Below are 20,737 nucleotides of genomic sequence, written 5' to 3'. Positions count from 1 at the left end.
CGTAATATATCTACAGTGCATTTTATTTAATTTTAAGTGACATCGTTGTCACAAACTGACATTCAAAAGCTTCTGGGGATATATGTCAAATTAATGGGGGCATTAGAAAATCAAAATTGCTTTAGGTGTTTGTGTGTTTGTTTAAATATATGGGAATATTGTGAGCAGATGCCTGAGTGGTAGAGAAATGAGAGACAGTATTTCTGTGAGACGGGAGATGGGGGCCTGTGGAGGAAAGGACTGTAGTGGAAACTGAAGGAGCTGTTTTCTTGAAGGACTATCAGACAGTAATAATGCAAGTTGCACAATTTAAATCTCTAGGGATTAAGTGAAGGGTCTTCTCCTTGCTTCTGCCTGGAACATACATCTAATCCCTCACAGATCTTCACATCTTTCCAGGTGAACACCAACAATGGCCCCAATTCACCTTCATGTGGACTGTTAGGCAAGGTATTTCATTATAGTGCTGATGAGTAATGGCAGGTGTTATGGATGGGCTGAACTGTCCTCCCAAAGATTCATATTTTGAAACCCTAATCCCTGGTACCTCAGAGCGTGACTATATTTAAAGATAAGGCCTTTTGACAGGTGATTAAATTAAGATGAGGCTATTAGGGCCCTAATCAAATCTGACCGGTGTCCTTAAAAGAAGAGGACATTTACACATACAAAAAGACACTAGGGGTTTGGGTGCACAAAGGGAAGACCATGAGAGATCACAGCAAGAAGGTGGCCATCGCGAGTCTAAGAGAGAGAGGCCTTGTAAAAACCAAACCTGCTGATATCTTGATCTTGGACTTCTGTCCTCCAGAATTGTGAGAAAATAAATTTCTATTGCTTAAGTCATCTAGCCTGTGGTATTTTGTTATGGCAGCTCAAGCAAAGTAATACATCAGACATAAGAGTACAGAGACTGTAATTGACAGATTGGTTTAGAAACACACAAAACCTTGGTGGCATTCAGGCAAGTGAGAGGGAGATCAGCCCAAGGAATTCCTGGACTGAACAGGTAAATTAGAGATTGCTAGAGACATTTAGATCATTATTTTAAATGGGATCATTTGAAAATCCACCTATTAACAACTAAAATATATTGAACTTTGGAGATGCACTTAACATAGGAGTTAAGTACATAGACCCAGACTTCCTAGGTTTGAATCTAGTTCTGTACATGATCCTGAGTAAGTTAATTAGCCTCTTTGTCTCTCAGTTCTTCATCAGTGGAGATAACAAGACTAACTGCATAGGGTTTTTATAAGGATAAAATGAATTAATATGTATAAAGCATTTAAATTGTTTTAGGAATACAGTGACATACATAAGTGTTAACTATCACTACTCAAAGTACCTTATTAAATCAATTTTTAAAAAAACTCTTTAGGCAACTGAGACATGGTAAGGTAAACTAACTAAATATCACAGCATTAGTAAGTAATGGAACCAGTATTTGACCCATAGGTTATTTATTGTACTCCATAGAAACAAGGGCTTTATCTACAAAGCATTACCAAAAAAATGCCAAGTAGACCATTAAACAGAAGCTGTCTTTAGGTTTACTAGGTTCACATGAATACAAAAAAATGACAAATTTACAAACAAAAAAACTGTTCATTTACTTTGTAACTACAATTTGACCGTTTTATATGATAATGTTTAAGACAATGTATTGAAGCCACTCACTAAACTTCCCTATTTTTCTAAAGACATATTTATTTATGAATAATAAGTAACTAAGGTAAATGGTTAATAATAAATATTTGATTGAGGAAGCAAATAAGGTAAACAGAAATAAACAACTTTTAAAATATATTCAGAATGCTTTACTATATGCATTTTTTATTTTCTATGTTTATTCTTAAAAATTTATTCAAGAAATAGAAATATCTGAATCTTTGATTGAACAATGCCTTCTAAAAGAAAGACTGATTGCACTGTTTCTATTTACAAGTCCATTAATTAACAAACAAGTACATTTGATGAAAGAAGGCATTTTATGTTTTCTTTGGTATACATGTGTCTAGATTAAGAAATACTTCCTCATTTTCTTTAAGTGCAATATTGTACCTGCAAAGTGGTGGTCTGTAAAAGAGAAAAAGAGAGAGAACAAAAAAACAACTATTAGTAAAACAACAAAGTTTATTTCCTTCTCACATAAACATTAGAATAATCTGAGCTTATAACTAGCTAGTTCTGCAAATGCAGACAGTGGGAATAAATCTATAGGGTCATTTCCACTCTACCTCATTTGGCTGTGTAGGGATGATATGCTTATGAGAAAGAAAAAAATATCTGTTTCAACTTCTCTCCTTGCTGCTTCACTGGAATATTAATACTCACAGTATATGGGAAATGTATTTAGGTACTGAAATAGCTGAAACTCGAACTCAGTTCAGTGGCCAGGCAGTTCCTTCCATCATGATCGCCAGCATGAAAGAGTTGGGGTGAATTGCATAGACAAATTTTGCCAAAGTTATATAATCAACCTTTTGCCACATTTATATACCCAATGTTCTCTTTTTTGCCATAAATATAAGAGCCTTTAAATTTTATTTTACTTATTTTAAATTGACAAATAAAATTGTATATATTTATTGGGTAAACCATGATATGTTGAGGTGTATATATACTTCAAAGTACATAATACATTGTAGAATGGTTAAATTTGGCTAATTAAAATACTGATTACCTCACAGAGTTATTTTTGTGATGAGAACATTTAATATCCACTCTCTTAGCATTTTTCCAAGAATAAAATATATTGTCATTAACTAAAGTCACCATGCTGTATAATAGATCTCATGAACTTATTCCTCCTATCTCACTGAAATTTTGCAGCCTTTGACCAATATTGTCCAAACACCCCCTCCCGGACTCTGGTAACCACCATTCTACACTCTGCTTCTATGAGATCAATTTTCTTAGATTCCATATATGAGTGAGAACATGTAATATTTGTCTTTTTGTGACTGGCTTATTATACTTAACATAATGTTATCCAGGTTCATTCATGTTGTTGCAAATAAAAGATGTCCTTCTTTATCATGGCTTAAGTATTGATTGTGTATATGTACTACATTTTTCCTAATCCACTCATCTGCTCACGAACACTTAGGTGGATTTTTATATCTTGGTTATAACTAATGCTGCAAAAAACATAGATGTAGTTATCTTTTCAACATACTGATATTCATTTCCTTTAGATATATACCAAGTAGTATGATTGCTGGATCATATTGTAGTTCTATTTTTAATATTGTAAGGAACTTCCTTACTCTTTTCCATAATGGTTCTACTAGTTTTCATTCCCACCAACAGTGTTTAAGTGTTCTTTTTTAATTTTATGCCACAATCTTGCCAACACTTGTTATTTTTTTGTCCTTTTGATAATAGCCATTCTAACAATGAGGTTATATCTCACTGTGGTTTTCAGTTGCATTTCCTTCATGATTAGTGATGTTGGACATTTTTTTATAGACCTGTTGGCCATGTGTATGTATTCTTTCAGGAAATGTCAATTCATATCCTTTTCTCATTTTTAAATTGGGTTATTTATTTTCTTATTATTGAGTTGTTTGAGTTTATTATATGTTTTGGATATTAACTACCTTTCAGAAGTATAGTTTGCAAACATTTTCTCCCATTTGGTAGGTTGTCTCTCACTCTGTTAATTATTTAGTTTGCTGTGATCTCATTTCTCTATTTTTGCTTTTGTTGCTTATGCTTTTGAGGTCATTTTTTTAAAAAAAATCATTGTTAAAATCGATGTTATGGAGCTTTTCTCTTATATTTTCTTCTAACATTTAATAGTTTCTAGTCTTAGATGTAAGTATCTAATCCATTTTCAGTCGATTTTTGTATATGGTGTGAGATAAGGGTCTAATTCCATTCTTCTGTATGTGGATATGTTGTTTTCCCAACACCATTTATTGAAGATACTGTCCTTTCCCCTTTGTGTGCTCTTGGTACCTTTATTGAAAATCAGTTGGCTATAAGTGTGTGTCAATTTATTTCTGGGTTTCCTATTCTTTTCCATTAGTCCATGACTCTTATTTAATTCCAATACCATAACGTCTTGCTGGGTACAGTTTTGTAGTATATTCTGAAGACAGGTAGTGAGATTCCTCCAGTTTTCTTCTTTTTGTTGGAAATTTCTTTCACTATTCAAGCTATTTTGTGGATCCATGCACATTTTAGGATTGTCTTATATATATGAAGAATGTCATTGGTATTTTGAAAGATATTGTATTACATCTGTAGACCACTTTGGGTAGTGTAGACATTTTAATAATATTAATTCTTCCAAGCTATGAATGCAAAATATCTTTCCATTTGTTTATGTCTTCTTCAATTTCTTTCATCAGTGTTTTATAGTTTTCAGTGTAGAGATATTTTCCCTCCTTGATTAAATTTATTCCGAAGTATTTTTTTTGTAATTATTGTAAATAAGATTGCCTTCTTGATTTCTTTTTCTGAAACACTACTAATTTTTGTATCTTAATTTTGTAATCTTAATTTTTGTATCTTAATCCTGCAACTTAACTTCATTCCTAATATTCTGTTACAATGTTACTTAGGATAAATGTCCCAATAATAACACAAAGACAGAAAAAAATGCCTGTTTCCACCAGACAAATGAGAAAACCTAACAATTCATAGATCACTGGGTAAAGCACACAGCAAAGTCTTATCTAAGTAGTGGGACTAATTAAGCCTGAACTAAGCACTTATCCAATCCTGTCTAATAAATCTTGAAAGTAGGACCTTAATGGATCAACCTCTTTATAAAGTAACTTAACAGCATCTTAAGAATAAACCTCAAGAATATTTACAAGAATACAACAATATAGAGCACCTAACATAATAAAATTCACAGCATCTGGAATCTAATCAAGAATTTCTAAATATACAAAAAAAGTAGGAAAGTGGACCCACATGAGGAGAAAAATCAACTAATTGAAAATAACCCAGAACTAGCACAGATGTGGAAATCAGCAAATACATTAAAACTGTATATTTTATATGTTCAAAAGTTAAGTAGTGACAAAAGATATAAAAACATGAAAATCAAACTTCAAGAGGTAAATACTACAATGTTTGAGATGAAAAGCTCATTAATGGAATTAATAACAGATTAGACATTGCAGAAAAAAAGATCAGTGAACTTGAAGACATAGAAACAGAAACTATACAAAATGAAATGGAGAGATAAAATCGAATTAAAAAATTAATAGAGCATCTATGAGCTGTGTGACAACTTTCAAGCAGCTAAAATTCATGAAATTGTAGTCCCCAAAGGGAAGGTAAAAGAGAGACACAGGAAAAATAGTCTCAAAAAATAGTTGAAAATATAGATGAAATTTGTTGAAAACTATAAACCCACAGATCCAAGAAGGTCAACAAACTCCAAAAACAAGAAGTATGAAAAAATTACAAGGTACTTCATGATCAAGTTGTTCAAAATCAATGACAAAGAGAAAAAAATCTTAAAACCAGCCAGAAAAGTAAAGCACATTATCTTCAGAGCAACAAAGAAAACGTTAACAACAAATTTCTCATTAGTTTCAGTGCATGGTAGAATATGGCACAGCAACATCTTTCTAGGAGTGAAAGTAAAAATCTCTCAAACTAGAATTCTATATCCAGAGAATTTATCTTTCAAAATGAAGACAACACAAAGACTTTTCAGACACAAAAAGTTGAAAGAATTCACCATCTGCATTATACTACAAAAATATTAAAGCAACTCATTGAATCAGAAGGTAAATTATACCAGATGAAAATACACAACTAATTAAAGCTTTGAAAAGCATGAACAATGGTAACTCTGTGTATAAATAAATAAGATTTTACCTAATTATTAGTCTCCATTTAATGGAGAGTTTTAACAAAAATGATTCAACATATTATGGAATTTTTAGCATAAGTACAAATAAAATGTATGTGAACATAGCACAAAAGCTAGAATGAGAGAGATGGAAGTATACTACTTCCAAAGTTCTCATGATATATATGAAGTGGTAAAATTCACTTGAAAGTAGACTGTGATAAATAAAAGATTATAATACAAACACCAAAGAAATCACTACAATAATAAAATGAAGAATTATAGCTAACAAACCTACAACAGAGATAAAATGGAACCATGAAACTACTTGATTTATCAAAAATAAATAAAAGGCAGACAAGGAGAAAAACAGAACAAAATACAAATGGGACAAATAGAAAACAAAACAGCAAGATGATAGGTTTAAAACAAATGATGTCAATAATCACATTAAGTTAAATGATGTAAATGCCCTCAATCAAATGGCAGAGATAATCAACATGATTTGTTATTTGAGAAATGCAAATTAAAAACAGAGATACGTCTACATATCCACTAGAAAGGTTAAAATTAAAATTAAACAGAAAACATACAAACAAAAAACTGATGAAGGTGCAGTTTGGGTACAGGAGAGCATGGAATTCTCATATATTGCTGGTAGGAATGTAAAATGTATAGTCACTTTGGAAAACAGTCTGTCAGTTTCTTATAAAGTTAAATACACACTTACCATATGACCCAGCAATCCCACTTCTGGTGTCTATCCAAGGGAAATGAAAACTTGTGTTCACATAAAAACCTATATGCCAAATATTTATGGCAGCTATATTCACAGACATTAAAAAGAGCAATCAAACTATTTGTCTTCTTACAGGTGAATGAATAAACAAACTGTGGTATATTCATACAACAGAATATTATTTATCAGTAATATTCCAATGATATGAGTAATATAAGGGAAAGAAGCAATACTTAAAGACCTCATACTGTACACAGCCCCCCATTACTATGGGTTCCACATGTTTGGATTCAAAGAACCAGAGACCAAAAATATTTGAAAGAAAAATGGATGATTGTGTCTGTACTGAACACAAATAGACTTTTTTTCCTTATCATTATTCTCTAATAAATATGGTATAATGACTATTTACACAGCATTTGCATTACATTAGGTATTATAAGTAATCTAGAGATGATTTAAAGTGTAGGACAGGATGTGTGTAGGTTATATGTATAGAGTATTCAATCTTTTATAAGGGATTTGAGCATCCGTAGATTTTTGTACCCTCAGGGGTCCTGAAACCAATATCCCATGGATATTAAGGGACAACTGTAATTCCATTTATATAATGTCCAGAAAAGGCAAAACCAGGCACAGTAGTTGCCAGCAGTTGGGGTTGAAAGCCAAGGGGCAGCATCAGGGAGTTTTTTTGATTGAGGGAAATGTTGCTCTGTATTTATCAAAATCTATAGAACTATACACCAAAAAAAAGAGTAAATTTTACTGTTATGTAAAGTTTTAAAAAATAGCTTTAGTCCAACTTTTTTTCCAGAAGTCATCCCAGTTCACCTCCATCATGCATATTCCTCTCCAACCTAAGTTCCAAGACTCTACTCCATGGGAAGTGCCCAGAAAGAAAGCTCTGTTGTGGTCTCTATCTCAGGATATTGCAGAGAGATAATTACTTGTTGCTTGTAGGCAAAGTTTAATCTGGACCATAAGGCATCACATTTTTATAACTCACATTCACAATAATTTGGCAGTGCTAATTCTTACTAATTGCACATTATCTGTACGGACAGATCTAAATAGGAAAAGCAACTAGATGGTTACAGCAATTATCTAGGTAATTAAACTTAAAGCATACATTCATCCAAGCATCTGTTAGCGTCTCCAGCCAGCAGGGAATATAAAGAGTTTGCTCAACACCCACATAACGTGTTTTACTATATTTTTCCTGAGTAGAAACAATTGCATCCAAATTTCATAAATTTAGTAAATTTTAATAGTCTATCCACTGTTTATAATTCACATAAAAATTTAAATTACGTGCTTGCTTTATATTTTTTTGCTCTCTAGCGTATCACAAAGACTTCATCCTATTTTTCACTTAATTTGTGAATGAATTGTAGATAGCATTTGTCTATATAAAACATGATTAAGAAGATAGTAAGACAAATATTATAATGGACATATCAATTTGCCTTTTCCTTACTTAATAAGTGACAAAAAACAAGGAAATGCACACAGGGAACAACGGTTGCCTGTGGCCTCACCAACATTCTGTATCAAGGTGTGAATATTATGGGATGACATGGAAGATTTGAAAATATCCCCTCTGTTTGATGTCCCTTCTGTGAATACATACCAAGAAAATTCTTTAAAATGCAAACAGTTATCTATGCATACATAGTCACTGTTTACGATAACCAAACTTTGGAAAAACACAAAGGATCCAACAATAAAGGAATAAGTAAGTTGAATATTCCATAAAAGACAGAATACAATGTAACCATTAACTTAGAAAGAAAATTGCTTATAACCAGGTCCATGGTGTAGCATAGCCGGTTACATTGCATTCATATTATTTTCTATGTGAAAAATGAACCTTGAGGCCGGGCGCTGTGGCTCACGCCTGTAATCCTAGCTCTTGGGAGGCCGAGGCGGGCGGATTGCTCAAGGTCAGGAGTTCAAAACCAGCCTGAGCAAGAGCGAGACCCCGTCTCTACTATAAATAGAAAGAAATTAATTGGCCAACTGATATATATATAAAAAATTAGCCGGGCATGGTGGCGCATGCCTGTAGTCCCAGCTACCTGGGAGGCTGAGGCAGAAGGATCACTCGAGCCCAGGAGTTTGAGGTTGCTGTGAGCTAGGCTGACGCCACGGCACCCACTCTAGCCTGGGCAACAAAGTGAGACTCTGTCTCAAAAAAAAAAAAAAAAAAAAAAAATGAACCTTGAGGCAATTATAGCAAATACACTGCATGATTATATACAGAGGCCCTGCTTATAATATAACGTAAAAATTAAATGCATGATCCATCTGTAACATCTATGCTTATAAGTATGACAAAATATTAACAGTTGTTATCTCTTAGTTGTAGGATTACATAATGAATTAAATTTTCTAAATGTTCCACATGAGAATAACTGAATATATTACTTAAGGGGGAAAAGCTAGTTATTGTAAAAATAGCACAACAGGAAACAAAAAAAAAGAACAAGAAAAAATTAAAATGCCCAAAAATGGTTTGGCCTCAAATCATTGTGAAGGCACTTCTTGGCTGAGAAACCTTAGATATGTATTCTACCACCTCTGTTTCCTTTACTGATAAAACAAAGAAAATACCTCATAGGATTATTTCAAGGGTTGCAAAAATAGCATTGAAATGTAGTAGATGCTAAATAAATTTATCCACTATTATTCATCTAGAAAACAGTTCATTAGTATAAAAAGTTATCAGGAATATCTCTTTAATGATGAAATCTTCAAAGAAATCATCAATCTTTTGTTCACAATATACTCATAAATCATGTGCATCATTCAAAACATGCATTTTAGAAAAACTAAAAATCCCTTCCTTAGGTACTAGTTCCAAAAGGAAAAAGTTGAGTTTGGGGAAAATAACTCGGAGAGAAATTTTACCTTATGAGATGAAATTGCAATTAGTGCAGATTTCTTTTTCTAACTTTGTTAGTCAACTATGCTCAGAGTCTTCCTATATACCCCAAAAGTCTAGTGGGTAAGAGTACTGATCATTGTAAAAAACTATTAATTTAAAACAAATAATTTTATAAGTAGAATATGAATGAAAATGTCTTATATTTCAATATGATTGAAATTGAATTTCTATTGAATTTCTAAATTGAATTTCAATTGAATTTCTAAAAGTCTCTAGGTATAATAAAATTTTGGTTCAATAATTACTCTAATGGTACACAAAAGGAAAGCTCATCCCCAGAAAAACCACTTGATTCTTCATATGTTAGGCATAGCTCACACCACATACGGAAACACTCATATGTTACTTACACTGTTGGGACCTAGAAAACAGTGGAAGGCAGAAAGTGAGGGTGGGGAACACGTTTTAGGATGAATGAACAAACTTTGTAAAATTGTAAAGTTAGTTTTTCTAAAATTGCTGCCTTTAAACAACCTTCAGAGTTCTGGGCTCCCAATCCCCACATTCTACCAAAGTACTTTGGCCTTTCAGCCATGAGTTTAAAAGACAAAAGTGGTATATTAAAAGATTTCACCACAAATAATGTAACTGTAAATCAGTTTTCTGAGGTTATTCTCTAAATTAAAGACAGCTTTTTGGCCGTGTGTAAGCAAATATTTGCCCTTATCGAAACTCAAGATCATATATAATATTTTCAAAAGAATCTGGAAACTATTGAAATGCAAGTAGGCTGAATAACTAGAGAAGTTAAGATAAAATAAAGCATTCATGGTGGAGCTGCAAAATTATTATCAGTATAAATTTAATTTATTTTTATCAAGGTTTTTTATGAGAAAAAATAATTTCATTACTTTTCCCTAATTATGTAGTACATATATATTTATTAGATTTTGGAAAAAAATTTGAGTCATTCATTAACTATTATGTTGTGATAATTTTGCCATTATAATTATTACCTAAACATTTCATATTGTAGATATTCCACAATTAACTTAATAATTACTGTTATTGAACAGTTAATTTATTTATAATTTTCAGCATTATAAATTAATTTCTTATGTAGAAATACTTATATGTATGTCCAGTATTTACTTCTATTTATTTTATTTTTTATTTCAGCATACTATGGGGGTACAAATGCTTAGGTTACATATATTGCCCTTGCCCCACCTCAGTCAGAGCCTCAAGCTTGTCCATCCCCCAGACGGTGCACACCACACCCATTAGGTGTGAATATACCCATCTCCTCTTCCCCTCTCCCATCTGCCCAACACCTGATGAATGTTATTACTATATGTGCATTTAAGTGTTGATCAATTAATACCAATTTGCTGGTGAGTACATGTGGTGCTTGTTTTTCCATTCTTGTGATACTTCACTTAGTAGAATGGGTTCCACCTCTATTCAGGATAATACAAGAGGTGCTAGATCACCATTATTTTTTTGTGGCTGAGTAAAAGACTATTTTTACAATTCAAAAATTCTATTTTAGAATTTTCCACTTATTCCATTAAACTGTATTTATACTCTTCTTTTAGTATAAAATATTTTTAGTTATTATTGTTTTGAAGTATGCTTTACTGTTTCATAGTTAAAGTTGTAAATATTACACTCATTATTCTAACTTTCTTGGCTTATCATAGTATTTATTTTTTATTTTAGTGTATTATGGGGGTACAAGTGTTAAGATTACTTATATTGCCCATGCCCCCCTCCCCCCTCGAGTAAGAGCTTCAAGCATGTCCATCCCCCAAACGTTGCACATCTTACTCCTTGTGGTATCATAGTATTTTTAATTCTAGATTAAGAAGAGCCAAGAAATATTTCTCATTGATTTTGATGGGAATCATGTTAAACTTGTAAGTACATTTAATAAGAACTGCTATTGCTACAAGATTATATCTTCTACTCCATGAAAATTTTTTTGAATACTTGCAGAATTTTCTTTTTCCTCAAATTTTAAAAACAGCACTTATAAGATTGGGTCGAAATGTTAATTCTTTTAGTTCCCTGATTCTTAGTTTATCCTTTCCATTTGAGATCATTTTCTTCTTTTCCTCATCATACTATGGGGGTACAAATGCTTAGGTTACATATATTGCCCTTGCCCCACCTGAGTCAGAGCCTCAAGCTTGTCCATCCCCCAGACGGTGCACACCACACCCATTAGGTGTGAATATACCCATCTCCTCTTCCTCTCTCCCATCTGCCCAACACCCGATGAATGTCCTCAGTTGAAGGGTTTTGTCTTTTTCACATCTGCAGTTAGTTACGTTGTGTCTCCTCTTCAGTAACATCACGTGTATCCACATTCTGCATTTCAATTATTTTCCCCTATCTATATTACTCAATCTCCTCTATTATTATTATTATTATTATTATTATTATTATTATTATTATTTGAGACAGAGTCTCGCTTTATTGCCCAGGCTAAGTAAGTGCCGTGGCATCAGCCTAGCTCACAGCAACCTCAAACTCCTGGGCTCAAGCAATCCTGCTGCCTCAGCCTCCCAAGCAGCTGGGACTACAGGCATGTGCCACCATGCCTGGTTAATTCTCCTCTATTATTTATAACTCTCATTCCATAGGTTAATATATTTTTAATTACTGATTAAATCTAATCTTACGTTTTTTTTTAACTTCAAAGTATTACAGAGGTACAAACATTGTTGGTTACATGGATCACTTTTGTAATGCTTAAGCCAGGGCTTTAAATGTGCCTGTCACCCAGATAGTGTTCATTGTACATGTTAGATAGGTTTTCACCCATCCCCTTCTCCTTTCTCCCCTCTGCCTGATTTCCATTGAGTTATACTTCACTCTGTGCACCTGAGTGTTCATCAGTTAGTCCCAATTTAATTGTGTGTACATGTGGTGTTTTTTTTCCCCATTCTTTAGATACTTCACTTAGGATAACGGTCTCCAGTTCTAGCCAAATTGTTGCCAAAGACATTAAGTCATCCTGCTTCATGGCTGAGTAGTATTTTATAGTATATATATATATATATATATATATATATATATATATATATATATATATATATCACATTTTGTTAATCCATTCATGAATTGATGGGCATTTCTGTTGATTCCACATCTTTGCAATTGTGAATTGTGCCACAATAACATTCGAGTGCAGGTGTCTTTTTGATACAATGACTTCTTTTCTTTTGGATAAATACCCCATAGTGGGATTGCTGGATAAATGGTAGGACTACTTTTAGTTCTTTGAGGAATCTCCATACTGTTTTCCATACAGGTCGTACTGATTTGCAGTCTCACCAACAGTGTATAATCATTCCTTTCTCTATGCATCTGCACCAGCATTTGTCGTTTTGGGACTTTTTAATAAAAGCCATTCTAACTGGTGTAAGGTGATATCTCATTGTGGTTTTAATGTTGAATACCAAATCGGATGTTATCTTTGTCTTTTTAAACTCCTTGTTACTTACAATCAGTTGTTCCATTGTTTCATTCCTCACCTGTTCTTTCATGGATTTGTGTTTCCTTAAATATTATAGAAAACGTTGAGCACAATTTTATGTAACTTCCTTCTATCTCCTATAATAAATCTTTTAAAAGGTCCACCTTATTTCTCAATCTTGATTGCTATATTCTTCCTTCTTGTATTGCTGCTGCTGATTTAGTCGCCATTTTGTTGATGTTGTGTTTTTTCTTGTTCACTTCTGCTTGAATGATGGGAAGACTACCTGCTGTTGCATTTGCTAATATATACAAATTTGGATTATCCTTGGTTTCTTTTACTGTCTACATATATGGACTTAATTTCTCTTTCTCATCTTGAAATTGTGTGTTGTTTTATGGGCAAATATTCTAGCTAAATTTCTGGTATCTGGCCAATTTACATTGTATGATGCTTCTGGACTGAGGAAGAAATTCTTTATTTCTCTTTTCTATTGATGATCTATAGGGAGAATACTTTATTCCTGTTGTCCTAGCTTTGTAGGAAAACAAATATAATTTCTATTGTTATGTTTAGTGAAGGCTTTGCATCTTTAAAATAATATACACAGAGATAATTTGGGGCTTGAATATCTTAACAACTCTAGTCCTTCATGGCATGACCCCTCCCTCACTGCATGTACATTTGTAGGGAAAGATGTTGTTAATGTTCTTGCTGAAAATGTCTGTATATTTTGCTATTTTTATAAATATTTCCATAAAAGGCAAAGGACAATAAAATTACCCTGAGATTTTTGCCATTATAATGACATCTTATTTAATTTTGAATAACTGAACACTATCATACCAAAAATTATAAGATGACTTATATTTCAAAAATTTTCCCAACTCTCATATCTGTCTATATAGACCTTATCTAAATGCATATTCTTCTCATTTATTATTGTTACTTTATTTTGCACAAATTATTATTTATTATGTTCAACATTTATAGAAAAGGAGTTGGAAAATAAAATATATAAATATAGGAACACAAAGAGAGATAAAGAGGAGGCATGGCAGTCAAATAAAGAAGAGAGATTTTCAGCCAGGTACAAACTCATTTCTATTGGCTCTCAGCTGGTGCTCACTATTGTAACAACTTACATATCCAAGTTGACAGATGACCAATACATAGGTGAGATTTTTAATGGTTCTTAATGATTTCACAGGGGAGTTGTCGATGGAAATATGAATTTTTCTATGGCAAACATGTACATAAATACCATGAAGACGAGGATAGGTGGAAAAATTCTATGGCTGTGAGGACATGGCACCAAGAACAGTATATGAAAGGGGATGAGAAAACAGTGCTAGAGCCTATCATCTTCAAGAAAATGGTGCCCAAATAGCCACAGTGGTATCAAATTTTAATAGGAATGGATATATTTGTGATATAACTGATAAACCAAGACAGGTGACTATGTAAAATGAAAGTGTAAAGAGTCAGCTTCTCCTCAGGCTATCATTGTGTATAGCCCAGAGCTTCCTTCCTGCCTGTACACTCTTCAGGTTGAATCTCTCTGTGGATCTTAGATAGAGCAGATGAAAATGGGATTTTTTTTTCTCTTCCCAATGAAGTTGGGGGAAAAAACAGATCATAGGGAGTCATGATGACTCTGTCTTCTGTGACCATGTGTTTCATTACAGTTTTTAGTGATTGGATTTCATATACAGGATTGTGTAAACCTCTCTGTGAATATATATGTGTATATATAAGAAATTATTGGTAAAATTTGAAAGTAAATATTTGTCTCACTTGTTTTCTCTTTGTTGCATCTTATGAAATGATTATGTGTGACTTTTTTTTCTTTACTTAGGCATCGTGACCCCAAAATAAATTTCATCCAAACAAAAAATGCATTTGACATCTTTTTCATATTCTAATATTTATGTAACATAGTATGAAATACACAATAAATATATTTGAGTACATGAATTCTTAAACCATTACTTAACACACCAGTATTTTCAAGTTTAAAAGATAACATATTCAAAGTAATCAAAATTTAGTTTTCTTACCTTTCTGGATATGTAAGTGATTTTAACATGAGACTCCGGATCCTATATTGGCATGTGGAACACTGCAGATTTGAGCTTTGGAAATATGTCAAACCAATGCTTGAAATATTTACAACATCATTTAGAAATTGAGCAAGAATCTTGACTTCTTGGAGTTTATAAAATGGTTGGTTCCTTCTAAATAGAAAATTTAATATACTCAGCATATTACAAATTTGAAACATAATTTAATTCTGAAATCAATATAATCATAATTAGGCAGGATATAAAGAACAATATTATAAGGAAATGGCCAAAAAATATTTGCTGATGTATTAATTAAAATAATTTAAACTGTAATTCATAACAGAATCAAATAATTAATAATAATAAATGCATTCCCTCATAGAAATGGTTTAAAAATGCTTTTTTGGGGAAAAAGTGAGATATTTTGTCTTTCTAAGTAGATATCTAGATTGCACATTTATCTAAGATCAAAGCAGACATTTTATGTGTTTTTAGACCCTTAACAACTATCACAGTTCCTTGAATAGACCAGGTGCTCAATTGATAACTTTTTGTTGTTCTGTGCTACTTTATCAAATATTTTTGACTTAAATGAATACTTATAAAAGCCTGAGATTAAAAAAAAAATAGAGGTGGTATTTAATAAGTGCAATTTTCTGAGCATTTACAATGTAACAAAGCTTCACTTACTTGGCCTCATTTAACTATCTCATTGAGTAAGTCCTTTTATTAAATACTATAAACATCATAGTGCAGATGAGAAAACTGAGTATCAGAGCATGTGTCTTTCCCAAAGTCACACAGTGAGAGGTTACTCAGCTGGGCTGTAAATACAGCCATCTGAACACTCTTCAGAGTTTTCTGCTCAATTCCTCCTCCCTATGTGCCAGAAACAGAGTCATTTATGTCAATATGGGCCTGTCTGACCCCAAAAGGAACTCTATCTGCTCTCATTGACTTTCTTTCATGAGCTAAATCTAAGCACAAAGGAAAGGAAAGGAGGAGAAGGAGAAGGAGGAAGAGTGGGAGGAGGAGAAAAGGAAGGGAGAAGGAGAGGAGGGGACAGAAGAGAAAGGAGGAATTTTAAAAAAAACTGGTTGAAATAAGTTCCTCTTTTGAGGCGTGAATGACTTGCCTAATCAAAGGTGGCAATCACACAGAGAACAGCTGAGTTGAGACCAGTAGGGCACCCAGCACAACCTGCCAGTTCCTATTTGTTCCTTTTCTCATCTTCTTTTCATTCCTCATAGCAGCTAGACCCAGAAAAAGGATGTCATCACTCCCCTCCAGGTCCATCTCTACTCTCTCCTGGCAGGGTTACCACCTCCTCTCTCACAGACTATAATGCCACTGGGCAGATCTCTAATGTCTTTCCAGGAGGTTACCTAAGTTTCTCAGGGATATTTTAAATTCAACACAGCCAAATAGGAATGTGTTATCTTCCCCTACAAATTCATATCCGCCCCAGTGGTTTAAATGATCAACAAAATAAGTTTGCTATGACCTCCAAATCTCTGCCTCCAGCTGAGGCCTATCTGCTGAGTTCCACATGTACATATCCACTGTCATTTGCCATGTCCATCTGGATATCTCAAGGATGCCTGAAGCTCAGTAGGTTTAAATCTAAATGAATCATGTTCCTCAACATTCTCCCCCACACACAAATAAAACCCTACAGACACTAAAACTTACACATTTTATTATAGTATTAAATGGCATTACCATCTATTGCCCAGGTCAAACGACTAGGAAGCACCCTTCAAAGCATCCTCCCCACATCCAAGTATCATAAATTCCTACTGACTTTACCTTTGAAATATCAAATCTGTTTACAATCCATCCTCATTTTTCTATCTCTACTGCAAATCCTCTAAGCCAGGACAACATTGTTTCTTGCCTGTATTTTTGCAACAACATCTTGCTTTTTCCCTCTCCAATCCACTGTAGTCAAATTGTTTTCCAAAATAAAAATCCATTCTTGCCCCCAACTAGACAGCCCCAGGTAAAATACTTCAGTGATTTTCATCTTCCCAGGGAATGAAATATAAATTCTGGAACATGGCCTATGAATTCTAATTCCTGTAATATCTAGGTGCTCTCTACCTCTCTTGCCACTCAATGGCTTTCCATGCCTCAATTCTCAAACATACTGGACTTCCTTTAGCTCCTGAACCAAATCATGCTCTCTCCTGCTTCAGGTTCACTGCATTTGTTGGTCCCTCTACCTGGAATGAAACAGGGCAGTGACTCTTAGTCACCATTTATGTCTTAGCTAATACAAACATCCATAGAGAAACTTTCAGTGACCCCACTAATACACATCTCCTATGTTAAGTGCCCATACCCACTATAATTTGCATCAAGACATTTTTCATGGATGGATTTTATTTATATAATTTTATAATTATTTGATTATCTTTATATGCCTCATTATTCCGTTAGCTTAATGAGGGTAGGATCATGACTGTTTTTCTTAGCACTTAGCATAGTGCCTGGCTCAATGTAGACATTCATTAAAAATTGTTTGAATAGAGGAATGATGGACATCATCATTTTATTTTTATAATTAATTGAGTCTACCTGCTGCACTAGACTGAAATTATGTAAGGGAAGATATCTAATTTGTTCCAAATTTTATCTTCAATTCCTAGCATAGTTTCTGGTAAATAGATGCTCTCAAGAATTTTTATTGACTAATTAAAGTGGATCCTTTCCAAGTATCCCCTAGCTCAGTGCAGAACGGCACGATGCTTTTTAAACAGTCACAAAGCTTAGTACTTGAAGTCACTGTAGATTGATTTCTTTGCTTTACTTTCAAATATTAACCATTAAAACACATCACACACCTATTCTAAAGCCCCAAATCCTCTAGATTCTAACTTACCCTTCTTTTCCACTTCTAGTGACCTGGGCCAGGCCCCCATCATATGTCACACAAATTATTACTGTAGCCACCTCTGTGGACTCCTGCCTTCATTCTTGTTCCCTCTAATCTCCCCATTACTTGTCCATCTGGGGGATCGTTCTAACCTGAACATCCAAAATCGATATTGCCTGTTTAAAACCCTATATTGGCATGCATTAATGTATTTGGCCTCATAATGCGTAAATGATTTTTAGTGACCTATAAAACTAACTACACTACAGCACTAAGTATGGAAATCAGGATGCAGGACACATTTTCAATAAGATTCTAATTTTTCTAGATAAAACATAATGTGTATGCACACAGGGCCATGCACAAAAAGGAGTACATTCTCCTTATTCCCCAACTGCATTAACTTACCTCAAATCTTTCCTTGCTTCTCCTCTATGTTCCAACAGCACATTAAGTGGTCTTCTATTATAAAACATATTACTAAGAGCCGTAACTATGCAATAGTCTCATCCAGTATTCTGAGACCCCCTTGAGAATAAAACACTATTTATTTCAGTTTGAGTCCTCATTTTGTGAAATGCCTGAATAAGTTTGGTGCTGAATAATTTGTTGAATAACTGAATTAATTCAAAAGCTAACAAAGCAAGTTTTTGATAAGAATAAATAGAACATAGATATATATATACACATAGAACATATGTGTATATACAAATATATACATATATAAATTTTGACCAATTTAAATAAATGAACTATTATGGAGTAATATTATTTAATATATCCACTGCTCAAAATTAGGTTACAAAGGGCTTAAAATTTCTCTTAATAAAAGATGAGTCTTCATGTAAGTGAAGAATTTGGATTGAAGTTCTGCTTTAATTTGTTTTTCTTCTTGTTTGGGTGATTGAAGGTTACTTACAAAGGGAAAAGAACAAAGAATAATTGGTATTCTTTTACTACCAGTTCTATCTAACTATTAAATTATTTGAAAAGCTTTTATTCACTTTAAGAAAATTAAATTTATAGAATCTAATACTAAAATATGTTTAGCTTAAAATTTTAAAAATTTTGCCTGACTTGTAACCCAGGATGCTATTGCTAAGGATAACCAGGGCAGTCCCTGATGGAATGGTCTTTATGTTACTTCAGTACAGATGTACTCAATATTTTTGCCATCATGAGCTTATTCTATCATTATTTTCTTTGTGGATTCCAAAATGTAAAGATTTATCTACTAAACAAACTTCATGTATCATCAACTATGGCTACATTTATATTTTAATGTTGGTTTGGATTTTAAGTATTAATGATACTGCAATATTAAATACATCACTGCCATTGTTTGTGAATATGCAAATAAATAAACAGGCAGGGACATTTTAGTGGCTCACGGCTAATGGTTGAGTATGTTTGGAAGTCACTAGATACCCAGGTCCAAGTTCCATGAGATAGAGTTAATCAATTAGTTAATTCATGTACTACTACAACTACCTAAACTGTGACTGCAGTAAATGTTGGTGATATCAAATTGTGATTCCTGAAATGCCAATGTCATCAATAACCAGTAAGATCTTAAACCAAATTGTTACAAGTTTAGGCACAATAACTTTACCTTTTATATAATCATTAGAAATGGCAGTGGTGAGCCCTTCGAAAAGAGTTTCATTATTTAATGGCTTTCTAGAAGCCTAGCACAGCAGATTGGAAACCACAATTATAATAGTAACTTGAAGTTTTATATTTCTCTTTTGTTTATGATAAAATTAATTTTCTAGCTAATGGATTTATTAAAAACACAAATATACATTCAGCAAGCTCAAGCTGAGAACATTCTTTGAAATTATTAAACTTATAAATAAATGTATAGACCGACATATACATATGTACATACATATAAAGTTAAATAGAAGATTGAGAAAAAACAAAACCCTGCTTTGAAATACTATTAATAAAACGAGGTCACTATATTGACAGAAGTTACTGGACATTTATTCACATCACTGAGAACAGGATGCTGCCTGAAAGCTAGAGAGAATTAGAAGGCAACCTGGTTAGGAAGAACACTGGAATGAAGCTCAAAAGAGAGAGTAAGAAAAACTTTTTTTTCCCTTCATCTAACTTTTATAATCACCAATGAATAAGATACTCAATAAAGCAAACATTAAATTTATGAAACAAAAAAATATTAAAATGTACTTACTTGTAGAGCTTTGGCTCTTCAGTCATTCCAAACTGGTTTAATAATTTAAATGAAATATAGCCATACTTCATAGTTTCATCCAGAACAATTATACTGAGAACAAAATAATAGGCTACAAAACAAAAATATAGAATACAATTCACATTATTTTTTTAAACTTTGTTTTGTTACATATGCAAATATGCATATACATATGCATATAGATGTAATCTAGATGCATAGAACAAATGCAAATAATTTTACTGAGAGACACTCATTTGGTAAATAGGTAACACATTTTACTTCATGTTTGCCAACTTTTGACTAGTCTTAAAAATGAAGAATTGAAAAGCCTCTCAGTCATAGGTATGGGGAAGAGTTGACCAACTAGCTTCTAAATGCTCATTGTTTTGCAAACCAAAAACATTCAGTATTTAAGCCAATTAAGCAATGTCTCTTCTTCAATAACAAATCTAAATTAAATATGATAAAGTTTCTTAATTATCTGCTTAATATTACCAGCCATGTTTGCTTGGTAAACATAATTCCCAATTTCTCTAGCTGTTCAAGAATAATGGTGAAAGTGAATAATCCTATAAGGAAGAAACTCATGGTAGTTCTTATTCAGATTTCCCTTACTAAAATTTAGTATAGTGTAGTATATCTTTCAGAGTCAAGGA

General features: G+C 33.0%; 1 protein-coding gene across 6 annotated transcripts in view; it reads right to left on the bottom strand.

Moving 5' to 3' along the window:
• Window positions 1-1,813: 1,813 nt before the first annotated feature.
• Window positions 1,814-20,737, bottom strand: part of LIPI (lipase I) — a 58,888-nt gene continuing 39,964 nt past the window's right edge. For 5 of the 6 annotated variants that reach the window (XM_012785984.2, XM_012785985.2, XM_012785988.2 and 2 more), the window contains 3 exons: window positions 20,079-20,190; window positions 14,995-15,171; window positions 1,814-2,079 (listed from right to left, as the gene is read on the bottom strand). In XM_012785984.2, the coding sequence (XP_012641438.2) occupies window positions 1,992-2,079; window positions 14,995-15,171; window positions 20,079-20,190 (377 nt within the window). In that variant the 3' untranslated portion in view covers window positions 1,814-1,991. The remainder of the gene's footprint in view (window positions 2,080-14,994; window positions 15,172-20,078; window positions 20,191-20,737) is intronic. The other variant, XM_076005386.1, reaches the window with a different exon arrangement.

Source organism: Microcebus murinus, chromosome 1 (genome assembly GCF_040939455.1).
Source record: "Microcebus murinus isolate Inina chromosome 1, M.murinus_Inina_mat1.0, whole genome shotgun sequence".
NCBI classification, from domain to species: domain Eukaryota; kingdom Metazoa; phylum Chordata; class Mammalia; order Primates; family Cheirogaleidae; genus Microcebus; species Microcebus murinus.
This window is presented reverse-complemented; position numbering and strand designations above follow the sequence as displayed.